At 44.4% G+C, this 27,727-nt stretch overlaps 2 protein-coding genes across 5 annotated transcripts in view; one reads left to right on the top strand and one right to left on the bottom strand.

The window, feature by feature from the left end:
• Window positions 1–101: 101 nt before the first annotated feature.
• Window positions 102–5,879, bottom strand: phyh (phytanoyl-CoA 2-hydroxylase). Of its 3 annotated transcripts, none has more exons than XM_010866444.5 (9): window positions 4,015–4,197; window positions 3,489–3,541; window positions 3,149–3,259; window positions 2,723–2,891; window positions 2,516–2,597; window positions 2,183–2,364; window positions 1,953–2,102; window positions 1,134–1,268; window positions 102–816 (listed from the first exon to the last, which is right to left on the bottom strand). In XM_010866444.5, exons 1-9 carry the CDS (start codon window positions 4,078–4,080, stop codon window positions 763–765), a joined length of 1,002 nt encoding a protein of 333 aa, XP_010864746.4. In that variant the 5' UTR covers window positions 4,081–4,197; the 3' UTR covers window positions 102–762. The 3 variants fall into 3 exon arrangements, 2 of the variants coding, with proteins under 2 accessions (XP_010864746.4, XP_019898156.3); XR_002195947.3 differs by lacking the exon at window positions 102–816 and adding an exon at window positions 1,452–1,514 and having other exon boundaries at window positions 1,169–1,268; XM_020042597.3 differs by lacking the exons at window positions 3,149–3,259; window positions 3,489–3,541; window positions 4,015–4,197 and adding an exon at window positions 5,608–5,879.
• A 2,034-nt stretch (window positions 5,880–7,913) lies between these two features.
• Window positions 7,914–27,727, top strand: part of cdk17 (cyclin-dependent kinase 17) — a 35,824-nt gene continuing 16,010 nt past the window's right edge. Inside the window, exon 1 of one of the 2 annotated variants that reach the window (XM_020042839.3) lies at window positions 7,914–8,267. The gene's annotated coding sequence lies outside the window, so the exon portion shown is untranslated. The remainder of the gene's footprint in view (window positions 8,268–27,727) is intronic. The other variant, XM_010866445.5, reaches the window with a different exon arrangement.

Genomic DNA, 27,727 nt, shown 5'->3' with positions numbered 1-27,727 from the left:
TGTTACAATTGGGCTTAATTTAGGTTCAAGGATAAGAAGATACAGATCTGACTATTATAAAAACTTAAAGAACTCCACACAGTGAAAGAGAAGCAAAGGTATTTCATTCTACATCTGTTTATTGTCAGTGATTATCATGAAAAGAATATCACATATATCTGTAATGGCACTAAGTGCTGAATGCAGTCTCATAAAAGTGATGTAAAATACAACTAGATTTCCATGATATTAAGGCATCTCTGTTAGTTTTATTTAATAACGTATTGATTTGTCTACAAAGCAACACTCACACCATTTGCTGCATACCTGTTTTCCAAAGTCCACTTAAACATACTCTGATGTAACAAAAACACCCTCCCGTTCCCATCCATCCAATCAACGAACTCCCCATCACACATTCACATTCTACCATTGCTTCTCTCAATTCAGCCCCTCACACAGATAGTTCATTGTTAGGCAAAAGATAACTACAATCAGTGTCTATAATTAACTTCCATTCGCTTATCTCTTTACCATTGTTGAGCAGGAACCTGCAGGTTTGACTGTTCTGGTGTGGTTTGACCGGTGTACCATTTGCATATTACAGTTGAAAACTGGAAGCTTGTTAGGTCAAACACACCCCGTCAAACGGCCCTGTGACTGGACTCTTGAACATTCTCTTAACCCAATCAATAAATCCCTCCCATGCTTTTTACACTCAAACTTGATTGGCAGGTTGTTGGCGTTGAGTGACCAATGACCGTCCCTCTCAGATGGGCTCTCTTACATGTTGATCCTATCCCCTTGTACCAGACGGCCCCTTACAGCCCAGGTGTCCTGCAATGCACACAAGACAAGACAGCTTATACCCTGCTGACCACAGAAACACACCATTAGACAAGACTACTACTGTATGCAACACACTATAACGTTTATTGATATGTTTCATGTATATACAACTAATATATACAGTCGACTGTCAATGGATTTCATGTTTACTGTTATTTGTAGTATTAACAGTAACACATGATCTATGGACAATGTGTTTCACCTAGATACTGTTAGGTGTGAAATATACATCTGTACACATTTCATTCATAATGGGTTTCATGTTTGGCGCGATCCGACTCTTCTGTGGAGACATGGTGATGTACCTCGAATGTGATACTGTTGTCCAAACCGTACTTCCTCTCTGCGATCCCCTTCACCTCCAGTGCGATGTTCTCCTGGGAGGTTCCGCTCACGTCGATGTAATAGCATTCAGAGCTGGCGTAGTGGCAGGAGATGGCCTGCACACAAAATTGTTTCAGGTGCTCTACAACAAAGTTTTCTTTGTATCCATTAACTTTTCTATGCCCCTTAAACTTGTAATAAACATCTCTGAAACAAAGTTCCTCCGGTTTGGTAGGAAGAATAGGTCCCACTTCTTGTGTGATTATTACAGCTGATGGGGTGGTGCATGAGCAATTCACCTCATATAAGTATTTGGGAGTTTGCCTGAACAGCACACTGTCATTCTCTCATCACTTGTCCATCTGAAGGCCAAGGTTGAAGTTAGACTTGGGTTTCTCTATCGTAATCATTCATTCTTTACCTAATCTGATGAACTCACACGCATTCACATAACAATCCTACTCATGCTAGATTTTGGAGACCTAATTAACAGGTCGACATGTAAAAGGGGACTCTTGAGTGGCTAGCTGTTCTGCTCCTTTCAGATTTGCCACCAGTGTCCCTAACAAGGACACATCACTGCACGCTGTACACCTCCATAAACTGGTCATCATTATACCCCTGGGGCAATATCCATGGGTGAAGGCTTATTTACAAAACCCTTTTAGGCTTTACTACCCCTACCTGAGATGTCTACTGCACACCTCCTGTCCCATATACTGCACCCACTCTGCTAGTCACATCCTGTTAAAAGTCACAAAAGCAATCACATCTTTTGGTCTCTGGGTGAGGTGCGTTACCTTACGGAAGCCTTGGGTCTTGTTCATTCCAGATCCGTGGATCAATAGAGGGTGGAAAAACACAGTGTCTCCTTTCTCCATCTCCAAGTGCACTCTGGGATGATTTGGGTTGTAGTCACGGATCCCGTGGAACATTTTATTGACTCCGCCCTTTGGAATGGTAAAGGGCAATGATGTCACTAGATCTAGTGGGGATAGTAACCCTGGTTTTGTGTACGCATGTTTCTCACCTCCCACTCTGGGTAGTCATGTTCTTTGAGGATGCCTTGGTGCGAACCGGGCAGAACCACCAGACATCCGTTCTGGCGGTTAATCCTCTCCATGGCGGTCCAGGAACATACAATGCGGTCGGCCGGACGGAACGGGAAATAGTGTAGGTCTTGGTGCATGGGATGGCGAGACGTCTTTTCCCCTGAAATAGACCACATAAACACATGCAAAAACATACAGTCGACAAATATGCAGGCTACGCCATTTTCACTCTCTATAAGGTGTGTGTGTCTTTCTGGTTAAGGTTCAGTGTTAGGGGTCAGAGGTTAGATTAGGGTTGAACCATTCTGGACCTGTGTCTGGGGGCTTGTTGATCAGCATGGTGTGCATGGCCATGATGTTGGGACCAGTGAAACACTCCACATATTTCAGGATCTGAGAAAACCAAGAGACACAATGCACTGTTCTGGATGAATCATCTGAATGAAAATGACAAAAACCAAGAAAGAGAGACTGTGTGTTCTAAGTTTGTGTGTGTACTTGAGCTTGTGTGTGTGTACCTGAGGCAGGGTGCAGTAGCGGAATAGCTCCGGTTCTTCCTGGAAGTCCTGCAGCTTGGAGACGGTCTTCTGGTCTGGGATGAACTCAGACCTGTTGTTGGACACATCCCGCATCATAATCAGCCCAGGGATCTTCACCTCCTTGCGGCATATCCGCTCAAACATCTCCCTGTCGCACACACAAACACACAGAGCAATGTCAGTCTCTAGGGGTGCAGCTGTTTTGGTCGGTGTAGCATCAGTAAGCACATCTGTTATGCCATGTATCTCCCTGACTATGGGATGGGGGAGCAGTAATCTAATGGTGGAAGGCCATGCTACATATGACCAAAATGCTAGTGGAAACAGTCCAATAATGTTCAAGAACATGTGTGTGTTTGTGTGTGTGTATGAATGACGTCCAGTCCAATCTGACAGATGTGGTACCTAAATCTGTTGATGTCCTCCTCAGACACCAGGCCCTTGACAACGATGAAGCCGTTCTCCTCATAGGATAATCTCTGTTCAGGGCTCAGTATGTCATTGTCTAAGGTATACCTGGACACAACAGGTGAATGACAGTGTTGCATTACACATGTCTTGGACTCTGAACCTGTGTTCCCATGAAGTGTGATGAAATGTCAAAGTTGAATGAACTACTGAGGTGATCTCAGCATTATATAATGTGTTCAGGAAGTAGAGTATGGGTCAGTACCTACCCTTTTAATGTACAAACACATAAAATCCATCTATAATTAAGCCCAAATGAGACTGAGGTGTCGCCTACCTGAATGAATGTGGTTGATAATAAGCAGCATGTTGGCTGGAGGTAGAAGAGGCTTGCTTGATTTGTCAAGGCAATCTGATTTATTATTACAGAATGGTCATTTGAAGCTATATAAGTGCATTATTACAAATATTTGAATATAATCAGGCATTGTGCCATCCTAGGCCATTAGAACAATTTAAAACAGGATCAGCAACTGAAACAAAAACAAAGCAAGAAGTGCAGTTCATCGGTCTAACAGTTGATATAGCAACAGATTGCCCCGTAGAATTGAACAGTCGTAATCGTAAAAGTACAAGCAGACATATTAAGCACACAGTCTATATGCTAATCTTAGATTTTTTAAGCGTTTACAGTAATATTTTAATGTACATTTGACGCTAGAAAGGCCTCACAATTTACTAATACTGCGTCCGCGGGTTATCCTGAAAAGCTGTACCGATGCAAAGGAATAGAACATCGGTTAGAATTTCCAACATCGCTCAGCCGTGGAGAAATACCCCAGACACCAACAGCAAAAGGATATAACACAAAAGGATGGTCGATCTAGATGATTCAACATCATTCTCAGTCTATCTGCCGCTCGAGACATTTTGCAAGAATATAGTTGTTCTTCTGTATATCCCCTTCTATGCGCACTGCCGACGCTTCAGCAACGTCAAAGCAACAAGACTGCGATTGCGCCGGTGCGCCCACTTTTTATGATGGTGGTGTTGACAGTCTCCAAACTACTGTAGCGACCTTGGTAAGGCCACTACTCGCCCCTCCAAATGGGATATCCTTATTTGGAGCAGTTGGTAGTGTGCCAAATCCTTAAATGAAACATTGACATACAAATTGGCTGACCTATTGTAGACATACAGACCCAATAAGTTACGCATATTTACCTCTAAGATATATGCGTCGCAAATAGCATAGTCTATCCTTGCAAGGAAAAAAAAAACACTCAAACTAAACAAATAAAAGTTCGTGTGCAACTTCGAGAAAAGTACCAGTATGTTTTTTATTTAAATTTCAACCATTTCGCAAACAATTATTCTAGGCGTGCATTCATTTTAAGATAGCAAGCTGGGATAAATAGAGCCAGTAGTTGTAAGTGCATAGAACCGAAGTCTAGGGACACAGTAGTGACAGCCCGCAGAGCAGATCCTCTCGTGAACACCTGGAACGGGGGCGGCCTCCCAGGTAGTGAGCAATCTAAGTGTGTGCAGAGCCTGAGAAGCCCACAGTCCAGAGACGGAGGAGAATCTGAATAGCTGTCTGTTGTTTTTGACATCAGATGGTCAAGTGTTGCTTTCTGGATTTTCGAGGGAACGCAGCCAGTGGTCAGTGAGTTGAAGTGAAGAATGGGAGGCCTTCAGAGAGTGTATGGAGAAGAAAGTAGGTGATGGGGTGTAGGAGGCAGGTTGTTGGGCATCCAGAAATCACTAGTTGCGAGACTGAGGATAAACATTAAATATGAATAGATAAGCATACAATAAATTGTAGATACATCAAATATATTCATTCAAACTTCATAAATGAAACCAGTCAAATGGCAATTCCCTTGTACCAGCACCGTTCCTGTCTTCCCAACTGTGAACATTGACTTAACATCCTTTTAACACATTATTTGGACAGCAGGTGGCGCTACAGAACCACTAACTGAATGTATAGCTGTTGGTGTTGCTGGCGGTAGCCTGTGCTTGCACACCTTTAAATGGACTGGATGGAGACTTTAATTTGAATGATATCACTGTTGTCCTTTTCATGACACCGTCACACACACCCAGCCCTGAGATGTTTTCTGGTTTCATGTGAGAGTCACCAACATAGCCTGGAAAATCTCCAACCTCCTTTGGAACAGGAAAATTACCACCTCAGACAAACTCCCTCCTTTCTTCACACAGACGTGTTAATCTCTGGTGTCCAGACTGGTGCTGTGTACTTTATGGAAATAAAAGTACTCCATCTAAATGCTCTTTCTATGATTTCTAATGCATTGTCCTTATGGTCCCTAAAGCCTTATCCCCCTCCACACACCTACACACAGACACAAAGAACTATACCTCCCTGAGCACTATTCTATGTGTGTGCGTGTGTATGAATGACGTCCAGTTTAATCTGACAGATGTGGTACCTAAATCTGTTGATGTCCTCCTCAGACACCAGGCCCTTGACAACGATGAAGCCGTTCTCCTCATAGGATAATCTCTGTTCAGGGCTCAGTATGTCATTGTCTAAGGTATACCTGGACACAACAGGTGAATGACAGTGTTGCATTACACATGTCTTGGACTCTGAACCTGTGTTCCCATGAAGTGTGATGAAATGTCAAAGTTGAATGAACTACTGAGGTGATCTCAGCATTATATAATGTGTTCAGGAAGTAGAGTATGGGTCAGTACCTACCCTTTTAATGTACAAACATATAAAATCCATCTATAATTAAGCCCAAATTAGACTGAGGTGTTGCCTACCTGAATGAATGCGGTTGATTAAAAGTAGCATGTTGGCTGGAGGTAGAGGAGGCTTGCTTGATTTGTCAAGGCAATCAGATTTATTATTACAGAATGGTCATTTGAAGCTAAATAATTTTCTAACAATGTGCCCTGCTACAAAGCAAAAATGGTTCAGGAATGGTTTGAGGAACCAAACAAGGAGTTAAAGGTGTTGACTTGGCCTCCAAATTCCTCAGATCTCAATCCAATCGAGCATATGTGGGATGTCCTGGACAAACAGGTCCGATCCATGGAGGCCCCACCTCGCAACTTACAGGACTTAAAGACATTTTGCAAGAATATAGATGTTCTGTATCCCCTTCTATGCGCACTGCCAACGCGTCTTCAAAGCCACAGCGACAGGACTTCGACTGCCCCCACTTTTATGATGGTGGTGTTGGAGTCTCAAACAAATTCCAGAAATGTGACTTTGACATACAGACATACGGCTAAAGTATTGGAGACAAACAGGCCCAATAAGTGATGCATTTGTAGACAGTTTTATCTATGTGTGGAGACCAGACCACTGGTAATTCTTCCGGCTTTACACTAGAGGTTTTCACCGCTAGATCTGTTTCGAAATTAACCAACGTCTTTCCCACCCGACCCGATTTGCATAAATCAAAATTAAAATATAAAAAATATGTTAGACCCATTCCGAATGAATCCGAAGAAAAACTGATCCGTTTCGAAAAGTACTGTAGAAAAAAAACAAAAAACAGATAGTCCTTAAGGAAGAGAAGAATTAATTCAATATTATTTTATAATTCGAACTATGCTTTTTCCCCAGCTGATTGCAGAACAATATCTTAATAGAGTTTGGTCCCCAAAACGTTCCCAGTAAGGACTGTGCATCATCGTATACACTTTTGTAATCACACTGAGACCAATACTTGATTTATTCAATACTTCGTTAATGAGCTATTGAGATTTGAAGAGCCGAATAGAATGTCCAATCTGAAATTAACTTCACCGCAGTCTCCAACCTAACCATTATGTAATACCTACTCATAAATCGCTCTAATTATACATGGACAAGGAAAAAAATGAACACTCAAATAAAACAAACACAAGTTCTGGTGCAAACTCCAGTAAAGTACCAGACTTTATACATTTTTCATGTACATTTCAGTAATTTTTGCAAACAATTTTCAAAGCGTGCATTCGTATTAAGATAGCTAGGTGGGATAAATTGACCCAGTAGTTGTAATTACCCCTGATCCGACTTAATGAATCAGCAAAGTCAGTGCCTATAGAACCGAGGCCTGGGGACACCACAGTGAATCCCGTAGCAGATCCTTCCCACTTCACCTGGTAGGAGCGGGCAGCCAGGTATTAACCAATCCAATCGTGTGCGGAATCTGAGAAGCCCGTAGTCCTGAGACAGTGGAGGAGAATCTGAGGGTTCAACAGGCTTGAAGGCAACAGATATATCTAGATTAGTCTGAGATTGAAAGAGCAGAAGAGGTGATTTGAGACAGCATGCTCCAATGTTTGGAATGAAAAGACAAACTGAATAGCTGGTCAGATGGTAAAGTGATACTTTCTGGATTTCCGAGGGAACGCAGCCAGTGGTCAGTGAGTGGAAGTGAGGAATGGGAGGCCTTCAGAGAGTGTATGGAGAAGGAAGTAGGGGATGGGGTGTAGGAGGCAGGTTGTTAAGCAACCAGAAATCACTAGTTGCGAGACTGAGGATAAACATTAAATATGAATAGATAAGCATGCACTGTTTATGGTAGATAGATCAACAATATTATTTGAAACTTTATAAATTAAACCAGTCACATGCCAATTGCCTCGTACCAGCACCGTTCCCGTATCGATTTAACTCAGTTTTAACACCCTTTTTGAACAGCGGGGGGCGCTACAGAACCACTAACTGAATGTATAGCTATTGGTGTCGCTGGCGGTTGCTGGTAGGCGATCACCAATTGCATTCAGTTCATTTCCTCCCTCTCCATGTAAACGAGCAGCATAAGCGGAGGCGTCAGAATGCGGGCAGCCAGAGCTTGCACACCTCCGGGTTCATACAACGAGACAATTCGCTCTCACTCCACATGAGCTCCCTCTCTTTATAGAAATAAGCTTTCGGACTACGGTCTATAATTTTATATTTGAACTTTAAAAACGGGTTTCCTGTGAGAGCAGTCTGTGCGAAAAAAGGTGAGCAAGAGAAAAGCGAAACGACGTAGACGAACTGTTTTTACGGGCGGGTGGAAATACAGGCATCCGGCCTCTGAGGAAGCGTCTGCCGAGGTCTGGAAGTCCAGTCGAAATAACGTAGGCTTCATCGTTTCTGGTAAGATGTGAATGTTGTGGCTTCATGTAGAAGGTTTACAAGCACACTGTCAGTCGGTATGGCTACTGTGACACGGCTTCGAATAAGCAAAAACAATGTTGCCACCAAGTAACCTTGCGTCGCCACAAGGCAAGGGTTGAACTCACCAACTATTTGGTTCTGTTGTCAAAATAAGACTAGTTGTTCACAGTACCGGACACCTATACTGTTTATTTTTTATAATCATTGTTTCTTTTAGTGTTTACACACCTGACAATAATATGCAAGATAAGTTCTGTAGGTATTTGTCTTCTGTCTGTGTAGGTTGCATAGCCTACGCACCATTCATTTTCAACACCTTCATATTTTCAGCACTGTATAAATTAGAACATTACTTAGATAAACCTGAAGCATGTACGGTTAACTGAGTACAGTTTAAACATTGTGTATAAAACAATTGCAATGACCCTTGCCAGTTGGATGGCCTACATGTCATCGCATTGTATACACAGAGATCCTTTCAGTATCGCACAGGCTTCGTTTGTTTCAACACATTTTTATATTTTCTTGTAACCTCTGCCCCGTTAATATAAATAAATAAAACATTATAGGCCGAAAATGGCGAACAGTGTATCGCACATTGTCGGTTTATGCACCAAATGTTCGTATCTAAAACGGATTGTCTACTTCACACAGCGTTATGAATGACTGTACGGATGTTATGTTACAATGCTCTGCATAGATGTCCGAATCAGGGTATGTGACAAGGATGGGGACATGAGGAAGAATTGTTTTTTGGACCAAAGTAAGCTACTCTCTAATCTCAGTGTATCAGCCCTTGGCAGTGACCACCTCAGGGAAACGGTATCATGGTATAATTGGTGGAAATTGATCAGATTTCTAATGAACACGTAGGCAAACAGACTGGCATAAAAATTGACGCTACTTTTATAGTTTGTGAATGTGTTTGGTGGAAGACGTGCAGTAAAGATCAGATGACGAGGGGGGGGTTTGGTAAAACTAACACTTTCTGTCCAAATGGCCCGGCTAATAAGATCGGACAAAGTGTTGAGTGTGTGTTGGATGACGTCGGTCCTCGTGTGGCGACTATGGTGTGCTGTTTGTGGTTTGACCTCCAACCTGTGTGATGTTTTTTCAGTGGTGCTGTAGCCAACGTGTCTGTCTGGAACAAAACTTTACTGTGCTGCCGGACCCGGTATGACTTCGTGTGTCCTGGGGAGTTGTGTCTGTTTGGTGTTTGCTTGCATGCCTATGTAAAATTTTACCTGATGTCAGCTGGTATGGTACTGAAGATCTGTATAAGGATGAGGTGTGTGTGTGTTACAGCTTTGGTTACCTCTTTCCATTCCCTGCAGATATGATGACCCACATCAGGTGTCTCTATCCAAGTGCTTCTATCTGTGTGAAATCAATCCCTCAGGAGAGGCTTAATATACCAGTCAAACCCCTTAATTTATCAGTCAAACCCTTTGTTTCTCTTCACCAACTGCCTCTAGTCTTTTTGCCCTACAGTATTTTAACCATGCTAATTTAGCCCGGCTAATGACATCCTCCCTCAGTGCGTTGAGGTCAAGTGAATGGGAGGAATAACACAAAGAATCAGATTATATAGTGGTGTTAGACTGGGGCTTCATGAATTTCCTCTGTGGTGACTCATGAAAGCGCTCCACTCACCCTCTTATGTCCCCATTAGATATGATTATGACGAGAATGAGTGGCCGCGGCACCGTACAGGACAGTCTGTTGCCGGCCTCCCTTCATTCTCTGTCACTGTTTCTTTTATTCTTAGAACAGTTCATGCATACAAACATAGTGTTTCTAGGACAGAGATCAGACAAACGGTCAGAAACCATTCATATGATGTCTAGATTATTTAGCTGGTTTATTACTGATTCTTCTGATGTTGTGGCTCTTTCTGTCTCTTTCTCTGCCTGCGTAAACCGGGGGCCATTCTCTTTCTGTCCGTCTTCCTTTCGGGTTTCTCAGCTTCTTTCGCAGAACCCTCTGGGCACAAAACCCACTCTGTTTGTCTGACAAATATTCTATCCATATGTCTGTCTGCTTTCACATGCAAATCATCAGATGGAGTCCAACAAGCCTGGGGGAGGAGGGGAGAAAAGAGGTTGGGAGGAAGGGGGAGTAGGGGGAGCCAGAATCCTCTCCCAATCAACTCCTTCATTCTGTTATCCTGACTCTCCTTTCTCTCCCAGCTTTGGTAAAGTACCACTGGGATGAGCGGTTTACCTGCTATGGATCACAGTATCCTTATGTAATGAAAAGCCTTTGGAGATGTCCGAGAGCACCAGCCAGACCAGGGGGAGTGGGGAAAGGTGAAGGGATAGCGTTTCACCCATGTGCTGGTCTTAGTTTCACTCTTTTGTAATTGTTCCCCTAAAGCCTTTTATATTCCCTTTCTTGTCCCGTTTTGCTGAATCGGGATGCTCACCTTTTAACTTCAAGGTACTGAAAATATGAAAATGCAGTTTATTTAGTACCGATACCTAATTTAGAGTGGGATCTATTGTAACTGTGTATGTTAAATTATGGAGCTGATTTTGGGTGTTTTGGAGCGTTGTCTATTGCGCTTCAGAGATGTTTTGATAATGTTTTGGAGTCAACATTGTACTCAATGGTTGGTGATGAATCAGCAAAACCATACCAAAACAACATTCTTTTTAGTTTTTTGGAAGGGGGGGGTCAACTAGAAGCATAGACATTGAAAAACACTGAGTGACAACACACACGCATCACACTGACAATGTACACAGCACATGCATGCGCTAATGTAGGCGTGTAACCACGCGCATGAACACGCGCACAAACACCCATAACCAAAATAACTGCAATGCTGTATGCTCAAAAAGTTCCTGTCTGTTCTGTGAGAGGAATATCCCAGAATCCTCTGCATCACTCTGACAGGTTTACAGATGATCCTTCTAGGTTAGAGCACACTGTTGCCACTGACAACAGAACCAGGAGCTCTTTCTCTCCGTTTCTTTCCGGCCCAGCTTTAGAGAACCAATAAATCTCTCCCTCTGTCAGTCTCCCCCAGCTCCAGTCGTTTTCGTGCTCTACCACTTCAGCGTCTTAAGGCCTTGTGGTGAGGTTATGTAACTGTTGTGATGAAGCTCATGGATTGATATTGAGGGTACACTCAGTTCCCACAGTCTGGGGTGTAATACGGCAGATGTAGCTGGATCCGCGTATATATTTCGTGTGTGTGTGTGTGTGTGTGTGTCCTTCAAGGGTTAATCTGACTGTGTATTTTTGGGGAAGTGGTCCTGTGCTGCTGGGAGTATTTTCGTCCGTAATTGTACACTTGATAATGAATACCATTAGTGTAGCTCGAGTGTTTCTCGCTGTTACGCCGACATAGTTAAGAGACTTCTAATGGAACAGGAATGTACGGGCACAAGCCACAGACAAGTGTCTCTGAAGGCCGAACCAGCGCCAGGCGTCTGTCCGCGTGTCTTGTCCCTCAGTCTGCGTTCTCTGTTTTGTGCGGGGCTGCGTGTTGAATGTGCTCATCAGTGTTGTGTGTTTGATGGGTGACCCCCCCCCCCCCCCCCCCCCCCCCCCCCCTTAAGGCCTGATCTCAACTTACGTAGCGGGGGGCCATCCCCTGGTGTGTGCGTGTGTGTGACAAACGTTAACCGGTCTTTTCTTCCCAGGCCTGCTTTAGAACATGGATGACTGACTTGGCAGTGATGGTGGGGGTACGCTGGTATTAACACTCGGTACTATGCCAGCCATGCAGGGAATGTGGAGGCGGGGTTGGGGGGTGGTTCTAGTGTAAAAGTGGAACCGAGGATGTTGTGCTGTCGACAGCTCACAGGTTTACCGTGTAACTGATGTGACGACTTCATCAGATTTTTTTTTACAGCACATTAGCCGTCTGTTTGATGCACTGTTCTGCAATTACATATTAGGTATTTCAGCTGTCGTGGCTTTTGACCTTTTCTAGTGATTTCTACTGTGCTTGTGAGGTGTGACAGATGCACACACATGCACCCTGGGCCTGCTATGGCGATAGAGCTTCTGCTTCCTTCCGGCTCTTCTGTAAAGTATTGAGGTCATAGAGTTGGCCATTACTGCGTGCGTGCGCGTGCCTGCAGTACAATGCCAGTTCATTGTTATATGGCTCTGATGTCATGTTATATGAATGACTCTGGGATGCAGTCAGGTTTTCTGGTGGGAGGGGGATACAGAGAATGTCTTATATACAGGGATACACTTTCCCCTGAAAAGAGCGGTGGGGATGGAGGGAGGGGAGGTTGCAGGCCCCACTGTCGTGGTCTGAAGAGGGGCATTGTGGGAACTGGAGCAGCACTTTTGGACCGAGCCCAGGTTCTGAGTCACACCACCCGGGTGCAATGCACAGACTGGCCCAGTGTGTCTGTGGAGGCATGGGTGTACGCGCACTCTCATGCACTTTGCCTTTGTCCTCTTGTTTTCTTTCTCCTTGGCACAGCCGTGCCCCCTCTCTCACACACCCTCTGGGGAAACTGTCCCATCATGCTTTGCTCTGTGGAGGTTGGTAGATTGGCTGGTAATCTGCAGATTAGTGGGTGGCATTGTCTGAGCAACAGACAGACAGGGATTATTCACACTCTCACAGATATCTCTCACACACACTCCCCCCCCCCCCCCCCCCCCCCCCACCTAAAACCGCACCTCAATCCTTAATCATAGTAACTTAACCTTTATGCCTAAATGCAATCTAACCTAACGCCTTATTCTAAACTTGTCCTCTAATGCCTAAACTAACCCCAATCCGAACACCAACCTCAACTGTACATTTTACCGTAAATTTAACCCCTATGCTTGTGAGACCAATATTTATTTCCATATAAAATCATATTTTCTCTGACGCTTAAACTCTAACCTTAAAGAGTTTTTGGAGATTTGGGGTGTTTTTCTACTTAACCCGAGTTGGTTGATGGATGGATTCCATTTATGTCTCTGCATGCAGTTTGAAGAAAGTTGAGGTGTAGCGTATCATTAGCATAGCTCAATTGCTGGTTGTCAACACTAGCCAGCTGTTCTCAAAATGCAATGAAAGAAGGAAATTACTCTTTATATTCCGACTTTAAAATATATGGCTCTGAATAAATATGTTCTTTTACCCCAAGGTCTGAGAAGTGTTGTGATTATTTGACAAATAAAGCTAATATAGCTTTTTAATAAAGCGACATATTGAAATTATTAATAATGTTATTATTAAACGTAGTAAGGAATTATGGAAACTCTGTCTAATTCATTACTATGTTTATGTAAACTGCATTTATTTTTATTTTTACAAATTTTTTTCTGCCAAATGACAGGGTGGCTAAATCAACGTGTCTGTATAATTGAAAACAAAATTGCGGTCTCATCATTTGACTGCTTAAGACACAATGTGTTCTTTGCTAAAGCCAATGTAAACACGCTGTGACTACCTGGAGCTTTGACAGGCACTCCAACTCTGTTTTGTTGTTTGGTACGAATACCAAAGCAGGATATATGCTACTGTAATACTAGATGGCCTACAAGGAAAAGCTCCTGAATCTAACACTGAGTGATGGGGGTATCTCCTTCCAGTCTATCCTGGCTGCCATGCTAAAATATTCATGCCTTCACAAAGCTTTGCCTATACAGAGACACACACACACACACACACACACACACACACACACACACACACACACACACACACACAGCAGGGCTTTGTGGAATGAGCTCACTGTTCTGACAGGCACATTGTTTACATTCCCTCTGCTTTTGCCCAGTAACCACACAGCCTCTTATATACACCATCATATCTCGACCCACACAGCCTCTGTAAAGACCATCATAGCTCGACCCACACAGCCTCTGTAAAGACCACCATAGCTCGACCCACACAGCCTCTGTAAACACCATCATAGCTCGACCCACACAGCCTCTGTAAACACCATCATAGCTCGACCCACACAGCCTCTGTAAACACCATCATAGCTCGACTCACACAGCCTCTGTAAAGTCCATCATAGCTCGACCCACACAGCCTCTGTAAAGTCCATCGTAGCTCGACCCACACAGCCTCTGTAAAGACCTTCGTAGCTCGACCCACACAGCCTCTGTAAAGACCTTCATAGCTCGACCCACACAGCCTCTGTAAAGACCATCATAGCTCGACCCACACAGCCTCTGTAAAGATCATCATAGCTTGACCCACACAGCCTCTATGTAGACCACCATAGCTTGACCCACACAGCCTCTGTAAAGTCCCTCATTCCTCGACCCACATAGCCTCTGTACAGACCCTCATATACAGTGGCAGTATAGCACAGTGCCTCTGTGTCTTGGTTGATACTAGGCTAAGCCTGTTGGCCTAGAGCTGTAGAAGTCATGGGAACCTTTTTAGCCAAGAACCAACAGGCTGCATAAATTAGTTCAGCCCCAAAGTACAATCGCAATGTAGCGCAGGGTCTCCAACCTTTTCCAGCATAACAGCTTCTTTTAAATATGAGATGAGAGATGTCACGAGCTACTCATTTCTCTTTCAAATATCTTTCCTCAGTACACAATAGAAAGAACTGCACCAGGTTTTCAGTTAGACCTGGTGAAATTAAGATTAATAAGCAACTTTAAGGGAGTCCTATAAAGTCGTTCAACCCAAAAGATTGGGAAGATATTGCTGGAAATGAATTTTGTTAGGTTTGGCTTTTTAAACCGATAATGGCCAAACAAGGGTGGTATAATGTCAATGTTGCATTGATTAGATAGTAGCTGGCAGCCTGCAGTGTCTGATACCTTTGATATTTTCTACTGGAACATGTGAAAATGTCATGTTCTTTCAAAATGATTTTTTGAGCTATTCTTATGTGGGGGGGGGGGGGGGGGGGACACTGCTGGAGTTCTGTTCTGTTATTATTATACAGCTGTGCGCAAAAGTTTGCATACCCTTGGAGAATTGGTAATATATCTACTATTTCTGAAGAAAACATGAGTGACAACTCAAAACACATGTCTTTTATTTCTTATGGGACTCACATTCAACTGTAGGTCATAACAGAATGGCATAATCATAAAACAAAACATGGCAACAAAGGAAAATAATTAACTGACCCCTGTTCAAAAGTCTGCATACCCTTAGTTCTTAATACTGTGTATTGCCCCCTTCAGCAACAATGACAGCGTGCAGTCTTTTGTAACAATTGTCTATGAGGCCCCAAATTCTTGCAGGTGGTATAGCTGCCCATTCCTCTTGGTGAAATGTTGTCATTGCAAATGAGAATGGCACCTCAGGTGCTTTACCTGATTAAATGAAACAAATAAATACAATGTTATTATATGCTAAACTCCTGTTAATTTGTGTGCTGTGTGTTAGGGCTGATGGCCTCAGAACTCTGTGGGTGTCACTGGCTGTTTAACTCGCACTGATGTCTCTAGTTTGCCGAGACATTATTAACTTTGTGTAGGCATGGTCTTGTCTTCTGGTTAGACTAAAGATGGGAAATATGGCTAATAGTCTGGTGAAATTGTTGAATGGTTTTCTTTGCCAGGCTCACATCCTAGCACAAAGGACCGGAGTAGTGGCATGCATTATGCTACCTTCACAAGCTGTTTAGAGGGCATGAAGTTGAAGGAGAGGAATTGAGACCTGCTAAAACATTCCATCACCGATTTGAAAAAGGCCTTTGTTAAATCCAGCCATTTGATAGATTTATTGGTTTATCCCCAACCAAACGCCAGAGCTGGAGGTGTCTGTTTTTCCTTTCCTAGAGGTGAGATTGAGACCGGGTCAAAAACAGGAAGTTGTTATTAGTCACTGTTGGTTGGTCTGGTGGGAACAGAAACGGGATCAAGGGACTAAACGACCAACTCTTCTGGGTGTCTCCGGGACAACCGCTGACGTTGCCATGACGTTGCCTCAGGGGTCCCTGGAGGACACTGGTTCTCTGGGGAAGAGGACAAAACAAACAATTAAGCATTCAAGCTTGAATTTCATCTTCCTGATGTTGTTGGCGTCGAGAACTTCATTGGGCTGCTTAATGTCATCTTCCAATGTTGTCTGTCTGTTAGTGTCGTCTCTTAGGTCTACACTGTGGAATGTCAACAATTCCGGTTGTTCCTGGTAAAGAGGAAACTCGCGTTTTGGGACACAAACACGTTCCCCGTTCCGCTGCCTGGCCGTCTTCCGGAAGCGACTCATTAGGGTGGTAGGGGTTTAATGAAGGTGATGACGTTGTCAGGAGCTAGATGGATGCGCAGCGCCTGACCGTGTTAGTGCGAGGATGACGCTGAAGGAGGACGAGGTGGATGACTGAACGGTTCAATACTTACAGGACTACAGTGGATGTAATGCCCTGGTCTTCAGCTCCTAACAAACAACGGGTTACAGACTGCTGTAGCTGTTTCGAGGAGTGTGCGTGTGCGTGTGCGTGTGCGTGTGCGTGTGCGCGTGCGCGTGCGCGTGCGCGTGCGCGTGCGTGTGTGTGTGTGTGTCTGTCGTTCTGGAGTCTGTCCCATTCGTCTGTTCCATTCTTCTCCCCATTTGACACAGGGATAATATATAGTTTAGTCCATGCTTATCTCCTGTCCTCACACACACACACACACACACCTACGCTCAGTGCAGGCAGTCATTTCCAACCCCCCTTTGCCACAGATGTCACTGGTGTCTGTGCCAGTTGAAGCCGTCGTGCGTGTATCATTCCATTCTCTGTCGTCCTCTGATAACTAATTGTCCTGCTTTATCCTGGGGGTTGTTTGTTTCTTTTCAGAAGCAGAGTGCAAGTGAGGGTGAAGGAGAGGAAGAGAGCGAAAGAGAGGGCGGGTGAGAGTCAGAGAGGGTGAAGGAGAGAGAGGGAGGATGAAAGAGGGAGGGGGAGAGGGGGCGAGGGGTGGATAGAGAGAGCACGTGTCTGTATGTTGTGTTTCAGTTGGTCTGTGTATAATGGCAGACCTGTCCTCTCTGCCCATACTGTTTATTCAGCTGTGACAGCATTCAGGACCCAGACCTAAAAATAACCCCCTACAGCCCCTCTCTCCTCCTTTCTCACACTCCTCCTCTCCTCTACCCCGTCCCCCACTATTAGTCTCTGTGTTTCCCCTGTTTCTCGACAGGATCTGATCTAAAATGGCAGGAAAAGGCAGTTGATTCTGTTCCTCCATCTCTCCTCTCTTCTTCTGCACCTCTTCTCCCTTGCTCCACATCATTCCTTCTCTTCACGCTCACACTGATGGACATTTAGCAGCTTTCGGACATTGGTATTTCTGTTGTCTCTGTTTACACAATTTCCTCTAGTGCACGCACACACACGCACACACAGGTCCATTACCCTTTAGCGCAGTTATTTCAGCTCATCCCTCCAGGGTCAGTCATGCTGAAACCCATTTTAGCTCCTCTCACTGAGAGCCCTGTGTGTGTGTGTGTGTATGTGTGTGTGTGTGTGCGCGCACGCTTCTGCGTGCATCTGCTCTGTGTGTTACGCTGGGCCCAGTTCCAGTCAGTTGGTGTGATAGATGTCTAGCAGTAGCACCAGTGTTTTGTGCTAACACATACCATTACATCACTTCGAACAGTTGCCGCCGGCAACATTGATGTTTTATGGTCATTGGCAACAGCAGACGGTACCTCTGTCGGCTGGCTGGCGCGCGTTCCAGGAGTTTAGAGGTCACACGTTGTCACGGTGACATGCCCGACCTCTCATCCCTTCATCTGGTGGGAGGTCATGGGGGCAGGCGCTGTTATGTCTCTAAAGGCAGGGGTTCATTATTCCTGTCGCAACTTTACAGCAGTGTTTTCATTTCTTCTGCGAGTTTTGTTTAGGTAAACCGGCTGACATCAAGCTGCTGAGTGGAGGGCTTGTCTTCAGGATAAGGTTATGGAGGGGCATGGAGGAGGAGGGGGAGATTGAATTCCCTGGGTGAACCAGGTTAGCTTTGATTGCGTTCAGTTCAGACCCATCCTTCAGCCCAGAGCTCCACAGTTCCGCTAAAGTGAGTTGACCCTGGGGACTGGAGGGGTTTGGGAGGAGGGAGGAAGGCTGGCTCTGGGATTGGGTGAGTGCAGGGATGTCATGACTCTTGTAGTCTACAGGTGTTTGATCTGAGCTGTTTAATGTCAAGACAGTGGTGCTTTGGTAAGGCACACCTGCAGGATGGGGAACCACCCGTAGTGTGTGTGTGTGTGTGTGTGTGTGTGTGTACACCGCTGTATTCCCTTCTGTTGTATACCGGCGTGTGTGTTGTGGCCCAGGACTAAAGCAGCGGCTGTCTGTGATCTTTTTATCACAGGGGAGCTGTGTGCTAGCCCACGGCTAGAGCAGTAGCCACAGCCCATCGCTCACCTCATTCTGTAGTGCAAACTCATAGTTGGGCAGCATACCTTTGCCTCGGGCTGTGGCTGAATAGCTCATCAGAGTTAAGGTAACCTTAGGAGCCCGAGGTCAAATGATGATTCATTCATGTTGATGTGTGAACGTTTTGTTCACTTACTGGGTTAGGTGTTGCTGTTTTACATTTGGGAAAACAAATGTAAATCGTTGTCTGTATGTTTAGTAACTGTTTTGTGTTGCAGTAATTTAAAGAAGCAAATGGCTGAATTATTGAGTATATTTTATTATACTAATGTTATTCAGTTACTTGTTTTGTCATAATTCACAGGATACAGGAATTATGGACCATTCAAAGAAATGCTGTAAAATCCAACTCTGTCTCTGTCTCTGTCTCTCTCTCTCTCTCTCTCTCTCTCTCTCAGCCTCTCTCTCAGCCTCTCTCTCAGCCTCTCTCTCTCTCTCTCTCTCTCTCTCTCTCAGCCTCTCTCTCTCTCTCTCAGCCTCTCTCTCTCTCTCTCTCAGCCTCTCTCTCTCTCTCTCTCTCTCAGCCTCTCTCTCTCTCTCTCTCTCTCAGCCTCTCTCTCTCTCTCTCTCTCTCTCTCTCAGCCTCTCTCTCTCTCTCTCTCTCTCTCAGCCTCTCTCTCTCTCTCTCTCTCTCTCTCTCTCTCTCTCTCTCTCTCTCTCTCTCTCTCTCTCAGCCTCTCTCTCTCTCTCTCTCAGCCTCTCTCTCTCTCTCTCTCAGCCTCTCTCTCTCTCTCTCTCTCTCTCAGCCTCTCTCTCTCTCTCTCTCTCAGCCTCTCTCTCTCTCTCTCTCTCTCTCAGCCTCTCTCTCTCTCTCTCTCAGCCTCTCTCCCCGCCTCTCTCTCGCTCTCTCTCGCTCTCTCTCTCGCTCTCTCTCTCGCTCTCTCTCTCGCTCTCTCTCTCGCTCTCTCTCTCGCTCTCTCGCTCTCTCGCTCTCTCGCTCTCTCGCTCTCTCGCTCTCTCTCTCTTCAACAGTCAGCTAACAGTACATGCTTGCAGTTACCCTGGTGATTTCATGGCTCTTACACAAACACAAAGACCACCATTCTGTTTTTCTCATTGGAAATATGCTCACTGTCTCCCTGCCTCACTGTCACTCTGCCTCACTGTCGCTCTTTCTGTCTTTCTCTCTCTCTCTCCCTCTCTCTCTCTCACACATAACTGCACAGTGCACACCCACACAAATTGTCATACAGCATCACTCTCTTCTTTTTCTGTCTTTTCCACTTTGTAACTTGGTAATAATTTCATCTGTTTCATTCTTAGTTGACAGAGTGAGACAGGAGGGAAAAGAGCTGCCAGCCAGAGAGAGTTGTGGGATAGCCTCGCACTCCTAATCTTTTGGAAGTGAAGACTCTGAGGTCTTGGTCACCATGGTGACAAGAGCAGTTCAGTTGTCAAGTGAGAAAAGCGAGACTAAAGAGAGACTTACAGAGTCGCTGTTCCGGTATTCAGTTCCAAGGCTGACTTTCTGACATGAGGTGACTAAGGCACCTCTCTGGAGGGACATGACTTCAAGGAAGCTATCATGTTTGAAAGAACCGTCTGTGATGTGTGTTAGTCTTAATTAGGTCTCGTTGATTGCCGCCTTTCCTCCGCCTCCCTTTTGAAGTCTCCTGTTCCCTGAACTATGTCCTACCCAAGATGCACTAGGGGACCCCCGGAATGGCAGGCTTTGGAAGACAAGTGGAGATGTGATGGAGTGCCTGGTCAGGCTTTGGAATGTGGGTTAGGTGGGTTTTATTGGATGGATCCTGATGAGAGCAAGACCGAGAGGCACGGTAGAATGAGAGGGGTTTGTTTTTGATGGTGAGGTCTGTGTGCCAGACGCCAGTACTCCTAAACCATCCCGCTCCCATCACATGAGCTCTTTGTTTTGGTGTGGCACAGATATTAAACTGTCTCTGTTACACTTCCTTGTGTGTAAGACAAAGACTGCTTATCTTACTCTGAGAGTTTCTGCTGTGTGTTTGTATGTGTCTGTCTGTCTAAATGGGTGTGTGCTGGCTCTTGCGCGTGTGTTGTAGAAGTTGCTGTGTAAAAGGAAGATCCCGGTTTATCTGTAGACGTTTTACAAGCTGCATTCATGAGCTTGTTAAACTGAAACTGCAAGAGAGAGTGAGAGGAGGAGAGAGTTCCCCCGTGTTAGAGTGAGAGGAGGAGAGAGTTCCCCCATGTTAGAGGCATTTTTCTTCTGCTGCTGTTCCGGGACACTTTGAACCTTGTCCAATCAGAACAGCTAATCTAGTAACTTAATATCTGTGCTGCAGGCTGGCAGAGAGGGAGCTGCTCTAGTTAGTGGCGATCTATGTTAAGATAGGCCAGCAGCAGGACACCCCTCCCCAACACAAGTGGGCCAATGACACCGAGGAGACTGTCCAACATTCACACACAACTTCACACCCCTGTCCTTCTCCCTGTCTCTCTCTCCCATGTCCTTCTTCCTGTCTCTCTCTCGCTCCCATGTCCCTCTCACTGTCTCCTTCTGTCCCTGGGCATGCGGGCTGGCTAGGACAGTGGGCAGACTGGAGTGTTGGGTTTCACAGACAAAGGCTGAGTCTGTCTGCTATGAAGGGGAGTGCTGCCTCCTCAGTCCAGCCCCATGTCCTGGCCTGGTCCAACATGTTAGTAGTGGAGCCCGATGTTACAGCACTCAATAAAACCCTAACATGACAAAACTGTGTGTGTGTGTGTTCCTGAGTCTGTTGGGGACCACGAGTGTGGCTAGTCACATGAATGAAGAATGTTCTGTACGAACGCCCTCTTCTCTTCCCCTCCCTGGCTCTCTTTCATTGCTCTGCCTGTCTTTTCATGATTCTGATAAAAGGTAGCTGACATGCTGACACACACACACACACCCCACCTTCCTTTGCTGTGTTTTAATTTGATCATGTCCAGCTGTAAGAAACATGTCTTAACCCCTGAATGCACAGCAACATACACCAACACCCTAAAACAACTAATACACACACTTGTTACAATATACTTGTGAGGACTTTTTTGGGATAACAGTAGATTTCCCCAAAATGTATCTTTTATATCCTCAAACCTTAACCCAAACCTTAACCCCAACCTTATTCCCTAAAACTCCATTATAACACCAACCTTCACACTGAGACCCAGAAGCCATTTGTGTAAGTGAGTAGCGGACAAATGTCCTCACTAGGAATGATGGGTCATGGATTGCTGTAGTAGTGAGGACATCTGGACCTAACTAGTATGCTAGTAAACATGCACTAAAACAAACAGACCTGCACACCACCATATTAAAACCTGACATCAAAGCCCCTCTGCTTTTCCCCAGTGTGATGAATGGATCGGTAAGGGCCGTGAAAGGGTGGAATTCCCTGAGAAGCGCTTACACACGCACGCTTGCACACTCTGGGTTTAAATATGTGTTTGAGTATATGACCTAAAGATTAAATATTGTCAGATACTTCAGATTCCAAAAATACCAAAACGACCCAAGTGGATGCGTTGGAATATTAATTTCTGTTTGAAAAGACACTGAATGTTCTTTTCTTCAACAAGTCTCAGTGTTTCAATGTCTGGTTAATTAAAAGGTAAAAATATTCAATGAAGTATTACTAAATTCATCCCCATTCTCAACTCATTGTGTCTAAGTAAATACATTCATAATAATAATTTAGAAGACCCAAGTTCTGTTGCTGTGTGGGTTTGAATCCTGAATAATGCTCTTTTAGCAAAAACTCTCTGCTTTCTTTGACCACTTTTCTGTCCAATAAAGCATAAATGCCATAAAAGATACTCACAAATCTCCTTGAAAGGAATTGATATAGTAATCAAACTCAGGTCTGGCATGTAAACCTATTGCACCCTCTCTGAAACGTCTAACAGTGTGTCCTAGGTTTATTTGGTAGAAAAGCAATTAACCTGGTGGGTGGGGGACTTCTGTATTAGTCTATATAGAGGCCTTCTTCAGGGGCACATTTATTGGATGATGCCCATGTGATTCCTTCAACTTCATGACCGGTATGCAAGGCTGTTTTACACTATGTATTTCTGTCTGATTGCTCCCCAGTGTCACGCTCCGCTGCTTGTCACTCTAAACTGACCAAGTTATAGATGCTGTTCAAGCCCGGCGTAGCTTTGACTTGTGTGTGTGTGTGTGTGTGTCTGTGTGTGTCTGTGTCTGTGTGTCTGTGTGTCTGTGTGGTGTCCCAGGGACAGGGGTGAACCAGATCGACAGATCCAGGAGCCATTGACCGTATGATTCCAGGGATTCCAGCTATGCACGCACATGCTATCAGGAAGGATAGGAATGTTAAGGATGACGGAGATGTTTATTTTCACGGTGGGGCTGGGGTGTGGGGGTGAGGGGCTCTGTCTAGACAGACAGATGGTGTTTCGACTGTAGCTGAGGATCTCAGAGAAACTGAAAGAAAAAGATCGGATGGATGCACTGTTGTGAGAGAGACAGTCTTTTAGGTCTGTCTGTCTCTGCCTGTCTGTCTGTGTGATGTTGTTAGGCTACTAGTGCTGTGTTGTTTTCCTGATGTTTTGCCTAACTATAGCCTGTGTTTCTCACACACACACACACACACACACACTACACAGAGCCCTGGCCTGCTGGCTGGCAGTGTGTTTTGGCCGTGTCCAGAGTACGGGATGGGGTGTGGGGGGGTCCCACTCACCACGGGGCGTCACTACGGCAACACAATGGGCAGGGAAGCTGGCCTGAGGCAGAAAGCAAGGTGTTTCCTGTGACCTGGCCTACTGCTGTGTCAGCGCACGCACGCACGCACGCACGCATGTGTTCACCATACACAAATGTATTAAGTGAGCATCCATCTTTAACGTCCATATCCACAGAGCATTCGTCTACGCCAACTGACCAGGTGACTGATCTGGCCAGTACTCCCAGGTCATTGGCCTTTTCACCTCCTATCACAGTCAAGCCAACATGTCTCAGCCAATCACCCGCAGCTGCTGGCCCAGATCTGTCACTGCTGTTATCTGCAGCCCACCAATCATTCCAGAGGACACAGCCACATGACAAGTCACTGCTGTTATGTAGGGTGTTGACAGGTCAGGGTTGTAGCAGGGAAGTGTTTCGGAGCGTGTTAGGACTTGATGGTGGGACTGGTGTGGACTGTGCTAGGTCAGTGTGTGGGTGGGGGCAATGTTAGGGCAGTGTGGTTGGGAAAGTGTTAGGTCAGTGTTTTGTGTGTGCATGCGTGTGTGTACATGCCTATAAATGCATAATTATTGCACTTTGAGGAATGCAGCGTTCATGTTTGAATGTTTAATTCATGCTTTATTAAGGGCCTAGCACAGTCCCCTAACATATTGCTGAGGTGAAGTGACTGCAGTATTCCTCTTCTCATGAATTTTTGATTAAAAGGAGGCTTTGTTTATTTATGAACTTTGCTATTTTAGATGAGGATATACCAGTCTCCCTCTGGGCTGGCTGCTTTACTCTGAAAACACACCTGAGCAAGGTTTTAGTCAAATTAGTCAAAGGTGGTACCCCAACCCCCGCTACCCCATATTGTACCAGATATCCCTCTGTGATATACTTTATATAATATCTGGATACACTCTGATATACTTTATATAATATCGGGATGCCCCTCTGTGATATACTTAATATAATATCTGGATGCCCCTCTGTGATATACCTTATATAATATCTGGATACAATCTGATGTACTTGACAGTGGATATAAAAATTCTAAAGCTGTTCTAGTAGGATGTTCCTGACATTTTCTTAGTTGCATCTCAGAGCAAAAGCCATGGTCCACAGAGAGCTTCCAAAGCATCAGAGGGATCTCATTGTTGAAAGATATCAGTCAGGAGAAGGGTACAAAATAATTTCCAAAGCATTAGATATACCATGGAACACAGTGAAGGCCGTCATCATCAAGTGGAGAAAACATGGCACAACAGAGACATTACCAAGAACTGTACGTCCCTCCAAAATGGATGAAAAGACGAGAAGAAAACTGGTCAGGGAGGCTTCCAAGAGGCCTACAGCAACATTAAAGGAACTGCAGGAATTTCTGGCAAGTACTGGCTGTGTGCTACATTTGCCAACAATCTCCTGTATTGTTCATGTGAATGGGCTATGGGGTAGGGTGGCATGACGGAAGCCTCTTCTTACAAAGAAAAACATCCAAGCCCGGCTGAAGTTTGCAAAAACAAATATAAAGTCTCCCAAAAGCATGTGGGAAAATAATTCCAAAAGGTATGTTTGGCGCAAAAACAACACTGTACATCACCCAAAGAACACCATACCGTCAGTGAAGCTTGGTGGTGGTGGCACCATCATGCTTTGGGGCTGTTTTTCTTCAGCTGGAACTTTTTAAATTAGCTGGGAATTATGAACAGATCCAAACACCTGGCAATTTTGGCACAAAACCTTCAGGCATCCGTTAGAAAGCAGAAGATGAAGAAGTTCACCTTTCAGCATGACAACGACCCAAAGCACACATTCAAATCCACAAAATCATGGCTTCACCAGAAGTAGGATGGATATATATACGGTTGTGCTAAACATTTTGCATACCCTTGGATAATTGGTAATATAGAGCTCTGGAAACAATTAAGAGACCACTCCTAATTTTTCTTAAATCAGCATCTCTACATGTATGGCAGCCATTCAATTCCAGTGTCTGTTAAATTTCAACACAGGCACACCTCATTTTACGTAATGAGGTACTGATTAGGTGATTACCTGAACCAAATCTAATTTAATGAGGAAAAGTATTAAAACCACTGCTGTGGTCACCATCCTCTTGCAATAGAACCAGCTAGATGGCAAAAACAGTGCAAGTAGTACCTCAAAGGTAATTTGAATAAAAAATAAAAACGCTATTCAGCATGACAAGAGTTGAAAATTTGAGTGAGGAAAAGAAGGGTTCAATTCTGGCTTTACTGGCAGAGGGAAACAGTGAGCGTCAGGTTGCTTCCATCCTGAAAATGTCAAAGACGGCGGTTCATAAGAACAAGGTCAAGCAACAGACTAGGCTATAACAAATCTACAGACTGGCAGAGGGCGAAAACGACTGTCTACTGACCGAGATGACCGTCAACTCATTCGAATGTCACTCAACAACCGTAGGATGACACCAAGTAACCTACAAAAATAATGGCAAACAGCAGTTGGGGGGAAGGACGGTTCGAAACAGGCTCCTAGGGGCAGGCCTGAAGTTGTGCAAAGCTAGAAAAAAGCCCTTCATCAATGAGAAGCAAAAAAGAGCCAGGCTGAAGTTTGCAAAAGACCATAAGGATTGGACCGTAGAGGAATGGTGTAAGGTCATCTTCTCTGACGGATAAAATGTTCAGCTTTGCCCAACAACTTGTTGTCTAATGGTTAGACGGAGACCTGGAGAGGCCTATAAGTCACAGTGTCTCGCACCCACTGTGAAATTTGGTGGAGGATTGGTGAAGATATGGGGTTGCTTCAGCAAGGCTGGAAATTGTCTTTGTGAAGGACGCATGTGAATCAAGCCAAGTACAAGGTTATCCTGGTAGAACACCTGCTTCCTTCTGCTCTGACAATGTTCCCCAACTCTGACAATGATCCAGGCCACACAGCCAGGTCAACCAAGGTGTGGATGGAGGACCACCAGATCAAGACCCTGTCATGGCCAGCCCAATCTCCAGATCTGAACCCCATTGAAAACCTCTGGAATTTGATCAAGAGGAAGATTGATGGTCACAAGCCATCAAACAAAGCCGAGCTACTTTAATTTTTGTGCCAGGAGTGGCATAAAGTCACCCAACAGCAATGTGACAGACTGGTGGAGAGCATTTCAAGACGTATGAAAGCTGTGATTAAATCAGGGTTATTCCACCAAATATTGATTTCTGAACCAAGCTCCTAAGTTCTTTGCATTATTTGAGGTCTGAAAACAGGTCTTTTTTTTTGTTATTTTGATCCGTTATTTTCTACAAATAAATACTCAAAATGACAATATTTTTATTTGGAATTTGGGAGTAATGTTGTCAGTAGTTAGTAGAATAAAACAAAACTGTTCATTTTACTCAAATATATCTATGAATAGTAAAACCAGAGAAACTAATATTTTTTCCAGAGCTGTATGTACCATTTGTAAAGAAAACATGAGTGAGCAGACACAATACGTCTTTTATTTCTTATGGGACTCACATTCAACTGTAAGTCATAACAGAATGGCACAATCAGAAAATAAAACATGGCAACAAAGATTTTTTATTTACTTTTCAAAAGTCTGCATACCCTTAGTTCTTTATACTGTGTATTGCCCCCTTTAGCACCAATTACAGCTTGCAGTCTTTTGTAATAGTTGTCTATGGAGCCCTGAATTCTTGCAGGTGGTATAGCTGCCCATTCGTCTTGGCAAATTGCCTCTAGGTCATGCAGTCTTTGGTCGTGTTGCATGAACCGCACGTTTGAGATCTCCTTAGGGTGGCTCGATGATATTAAGGTGATGAGGCTGTGATGGCCACTCTAGAACCTTCACCTTTTTCTGCTGTAACCACTGCAGGGTCAACTTGGCTTTGTGCTTCGGGTCATATCCTTTTCCATCTTTGTAAAGTTACATTACCTTGTAAGGCAGGTCTTTTGACAATTATTTTCTGCTCCCCATGGCTCAGTATCTAGCCTGCTCAGTGCATCCACGTGTGAGCTAACAAACTCATTGACTATTTATAAACAGATACTAATTGCAATTTAAAAAGCCACAGGTCGGGGAAATTCACCTTTAATTGCCATTTTCATCAGTGTGTGTCACCTTCTGTGTCTGTAACAAGGCCAAACATTCAAGGGTATGTACATTTTTGATCAGGGCCATTTGGGTGATTTCTGTTATCATCATGATTTAAAAAGGAGCCAAACAACAGTCATAATAAATGGCTTCATATGATCACTATCCTTAAATAAAATATGTATTTTCTTTGCATGATCAGTCATTTTCAGAATCAATGCCAACATTTCACCATTTCTGCCAGGATATGCAAACTTATGAGCCCAGCTGTATATACAGTGGGGAGAACAAGTATTTGACACACTGCAGGATTTTGCAGGTTTTTCTACTTACAAAGCATGTAGAGGTCTGTATTTTTTATCATAGGTACACATCAGCTGTGAGAGACTGAATCTAATTCAAAATCATTCAAATACTTATTTAA

This window comes from Esox lucius, chromosome 23 (genome assembly GCF_011004845.1).
Source record: "Esox lucius isolate fEsoLuc1 chromosome 23, fEsoLuc1.pri, whole genome shotgun sequence".
Lineage (NCBI taxonomy): Eukaryota > Metazoa > Chordata > Actinopteri > Esociformes > Esocidae > Esox > Esox lucius.
The sequence above is the reverse complement of the archived record's forward strand: the minus strand, read 5'-3'. Positions and strand labels throughout refer to the sequence as shown.

What these genes read in the sequence shown, in the direction of transcription:
- phyh (XM_010866444.5), bottom strand. Translation starts at nt 4,080, where the DNA reads ATGTCTCGAGCGGCAGATAGACTGAGAATGATGTTGAATCATCTAGAT. An exon ending in GAGGACATCAACAGATTTAG is followed by an intron (nt 2,892 to 3,148) that starts GTACCACATCTG and finishes TGTGTGCGACAG; the next exon opens with GGAGATGTTTGAGCGGATAT. An exon ending in GCTACTGCACCCTGCCTCAG is followed by an intron (nt 2,598 to 2,722) that starts GTACACACACAC and finishes TGGTTTTCTCAG; the next exon opens with ATCCTGAAATATGTGGAGTG.